This window comes from Periplaneta americana, chromosome 17, assembly GCF_040183065.1.
Source record: "Periplaneta americana isolate PAMFEO1 chromosome 17, P.americana_PAMFEO1_priV1, whole genome shotgun sequence".
NCBI classification, from domain to species: Eukaryota; Metazoa; Arthropoda; class Insecta; order Blattodea; family Blattidae; genus Periplaneta; species Periplaneta americana.
The window spans coordinates 33,277,517-33,282,163 of record NC_091133.1 but is presented as its reverse complement, the minus strand read 5'-3'; the positions used below and the strand labels follow the sequence as shown (position 1 = coordinate 33,282,163).

Genomic DNA, 4,647 nt, shown 5'->3' with positions numbered 1-4,647 from the left:
TTTAATGTTACAACTATTCCTGTGTGTAATTCAAGTAAAAAGACATTAATATTGCTTATTACTGTTTAGGCAGTATAACGCACTGTTAAGACAAATTCTTTATTTCCACATTTATTACCTTTATTGTTACTGTTAAAGATTGCTTTCTCATATTACATATTATGTTAGCATACCTTCTTGTAGACATGTAAGGGAGTAGGAACTGCATTTGTTTTTGAAATTTCCATTCTTTCATCTTCACTGCTCCCTGTCCACTTTTTGTTTCTTTCTGTCTTTTGATTGCCTCTCTGAAGCAATCCCTCAGTTTTTTCCACATATTTTTTACTTCTTTGCCTAAAACAATATGTATCTTTCAGGTATCTGGTAACTGGGGACAGATTTAAAACGATAGCATATAGTTACAGAACAGGAGCCTCAACTGTATCATCTATAGTAAATGACGTTTGTGAAGCCATCTGGAATCGACTACAGGACAAAGTGTTACGTATACCATCAGAGGAAAAGTGGAAATTGATAGCAAAAGATTTTGAAAAACTGTGGAATTTTCCTAATTGTTTAGGGGCTATTGATGGAAAACATGTACTTTTACGTGCCCCATCCAATAGTGGAACAACGTTTTATAATTACAAGAAAACATTTTCAATCGTACTGTTAGCAGTTGTAGACGCACATTACCGTTTTACAGTGATCGATGTGGGTGCCGAAGGAAGAAATAGTGATGGTGGCGTTTTCTCAAATAGTGTATTCGGGAAGGCATTGAAAGATGGGTCTTTAAATATACCTGCAGATGAACCATTAGTACCACACGGTCAGAGTTTGCCTTTCGTATTTGTTGGGGATGAGGCTTTCCCATTGAAGAGATATCTCATGCGACCTTTTCCCCGTGATCAAGTTCACAACAATGAGCCAAAAAGTGTGTTCAATTACCGACTCTCACGAGCCAGACGTATTGTTGAAAATACTTTTGGTATTCTGGTTTCGCAATGGGGGGTTTATGAAAAACCTTTTAGATGCAGGGTGGAACTAGTTGATAAAATTGTAAAGGCAACGTGTGTTCTTCACAATTATATGAGGCAGAATATATACGTGACACCAGTAGGACAATGTGAACAGGAAATTTTAACACAAGACGCATGTCTTGATTCGATTCCACGTGTAGGTTGCAATGCTACTCAAGAGGCTTTCAATGTTAGGCAAGAGTTTATGCATTATTTCATGAATGAAGGAAGTGTACCATGGCAAATAGCTTATGTTCATAGAGGAAGAAATCAAGATTGACTGTTCGAAATGAACTCCTCATCAGTTACAATAATAATATAAACTTTAATGCAATTTAATAAATTAATTTCATAGAGTGAAAAGAATATTACCTGACTATAAGCAGTATCTAAATTATAGTGGGTACAATAGTTATGTAAAATAATAAAAGATACGTACAATCAATCCCGAGAGTTCCACTTATTTCTTGCCAACAGTTGTCCTTCCTGGTTGTGTCCCTATAATAATTTGAACTCGTGTCATAGAGACAGGGATATTTTTGTATTTCTTCAATCAATATTTCCTCTCTTGGTCGTCCTTCCATGATAATTAGTACGAACAATAAAATAACTATTAAAATTGGCCTACACACACACAACCGTCTGTTAGATGCCGGGAAAACAACTGATTATGCGCATGCGCGAAGTCAGCTACAACTACGAAAATCGCTTCCTAGGCGATCTGTGGAACTTAGCTTAGCGTAGCTTAGCTTACCTTAGCTTAGCATAGCGCTCTGTATGTGCCATTCCATATAACTGCATTAGAGCTATTTTTTTCCTTAGCTTGCGTAGCTTAGCTTAGCTTTCTGTGTGTGGTAGCCTTTAGAGGCGAGTCCGAAAAAATCTATCTCGCGTGTAGCTGCATAGGTGGGTTGTCTGCAGGATCGGCCCATAAGCCACGAAATTGTTATATTTAAAGCGTTATAAAATTAGAAAAGCTCACAAACTGAACATTCCTGATCATAATGTTAGAATTAATTTCTGTAACTAGCTTTTATATTCCATACACGAGGGCACAATCAATCCCGAATTGTTGTTCTTTAACGAAGAAGTATGGTTGCATTTAAGCGGATATGTAAATTCACAGATCAATCGCTATTGGAGTGAAAACAATCCCCATGTGCTTCATGAAGCACCTCTGCATGATGTTAAATTTGGTGTGTGGTGTGCGATCACTTCCAGGAGAATAATCGGGCCAATCTTCCATTATGACACAGTAGATTCTCATTGCTACGTCAATGACATATTGTCTCAATTTTTTGATCAAATGAACGAGGATGAAAAAAATATGGATGGTTTATGCAAGACAATGCAACAGCCCATACAGTCGAGCGATCTATGCAGGAATTAAGGCATGTGTTTGGTGAATAAGTGATCGTTAATTTTCCCCCCGCGTTCCCCAGATCTTAATCTATGTGACTTTGAGGTATGTTATAAAACATAAAGTGTATGTGAACAATCCTCATATATTAGAGGAACTTCAAGAAAATATTCGGGCCATGATCTCCAGCATTTCAAGGCAGGAATTGGATCGCATATTTCAGCATCTTCTTCGCCGGTGTGAGCGTTGTATTGAAGCTGGTGGAGGTAATTTTGAACATCTTATGTCTTAAGGTAAGGAAATAAACATCATTAAATTAATTTTTCAGAAGATGAACTAACACTAAATACGAGTAGGAAGAATGCATGCAGGGCTCCTTAGCAGTTCAATTTCCGCACAACACCACTGGGTGTTACCTCTTTAGAGTACGCCCGCCTGCCGATGCCTGGGTTGCATCTTACGTTGAAGGCGCTGTACCCTTTCGTACTAAGTTTAATTTTAATTTGATTTGTTGTGTTCCAAATATCTTTCATCACTATTGTAGCTTTCAGACTTCAAACAAGCAGATTATACAAACAATAATATATTGCACCACTTGATATTTTGTGGGTACACAATTTAATTAATAAGAGTTTCAAATAAATTGAACTGCTAACTAAAAGGCTCTATTGAAAGAATAAATGAATAAATAGCTATCCATGGAAACAGGAAAACCAAAAATAAACACGATAGCCAATGAAAGAATTATAACATGATCTGGGTTTCAACGCTAGCCGCAGGCTAGCCACAATACAATAAATAGTAAGCATATTAATTGGATTTACAAACATAAACAATTAATGAGTTGATTACAAGCTATTAATATAGAGAAATGTTATTAGTTCTGTTATAAACTTTTTCTCTTGGCTCTTCAAAGCGTTCAGATGATTAGGTAGAGCACTGAAGGCTGTAATAAATGAATAGTGAACTCCTTTTTAAAATAGGTGAGACTAGCAGAGAGTAGATTGAGATCGAATTTGCGTCTTATATTAAAATTAAGCATGTTATCACTAGTGTGGGATGTATCTTGACTTTCGACACATATCTTCATTAGAGAAAGTATGTACTCTCAAAGTAAGATAAATATTCTGAATACTGGAAAATATTTTCACATGACGTCATTTCATACACATTAGTCATTATTCTTAAGACTTTCTTTCGTAGAACAAAAATATGTGTAACATCAGATGAGTTAGTCCATAATATTGATCCACTTTCCATTATAAGTAGTCACTAGGCTATAGTTTCTTAATAATCGAATGGCTAATCGCACACTATTGTCAACTAAGTTTTTAGTGTTACAGAGGACAGAAATTCCGTCCTCCTCTGTGGCTAAATGGTAGCGTTACCGGAGGTTGGTGCATAATCCCGTAGTGTTTTATCATAAGTTTATTAAACACATCGGATAAAGAGAGAAGTTAATCATCAAAAATATACCCTCTTTCACTATTTACAACAGTCTACCAAAGCTGGAGTAGTTTTTCGATTCCATGCATGTAGAAATCGCATGGTTTTGGCTAAAGAAGTCGTCAAGCCATATTCTGAGCGCATTTTCATCCGGAAAGGAAGTTGCTTGAAGGTTGTTCTGTAGTGAGTGGGAAAGGTAAAAATCTGAGAGAGCAAGATCAGATGAATAAGGTAGATGCGGAATGACTTCCCAACCCAACACCAGGATAGTATTTTGTGTCAGGTTAGCAGGGTGCGGACGGGAGTTATCGTGGAGTAGCATCATTTCACGCAGTCTTGTTGGTCATTCTTCTTGGATTGCGTGTGCAAGACGTATCAGTTGGTGGCAATTAATGTCGGCAATGATGGTTACACCTCGCGGAAGCAATTCGTAGTACGTAACACCAGATGTATAACATTATCTTTTGTGGATGTACGTTGGCCTTTGTACGGGCTCAACCATTCCGTTCTTTTCTTTATGTTAGCATAAAGACACCATTTCTGGTCACCAGTAACGATATTGGATAGGAACGTTCGATGTTGTTCACGAGCCAATCGATGACGAGCAAGCAAATATGCACATATGGCCACCCGCTGATTTTTGTGGTTTTAGCTTAGATTTGATTTTCGAAACTTTCTCATTGAATGCAAATGTCGCACGATGGTGGAATGGTCACAGTTCATCACATTTTCCAGTTTCGGGTACACTGACGTGGTTCATTGTGGATTAATGCGTTTAAACGTTCTTCATCAAACCCCAAAGTTTTCCTCAACGTGGAGAGTCACTAATGTCAAAATGACCCT

At 37.3% G+C, this 4,647-nt stretch overlaps 1 protein-coding gene across 1 annotated transcript; it reads left to right on the top strand.

Annotated features, from left to right (window-relative positions):
* Positions 1–357: 357 nt before the first annotated feature.
* Positions 358–1,432, top strand: LOC138692645 (uncharacterized; the record flags this gene model as incomplete). Its single annotated transcript, XM_069815728.1, has 1 exon — positions 358–1,432. A coding segment is annotated over one exon (921 nt), but the record flags the coding sequence as incomplete, so codon positions are not given.
* Between the last annotated feature and the right edge of the window lie 3,215 nt (positions 1,433–4,647).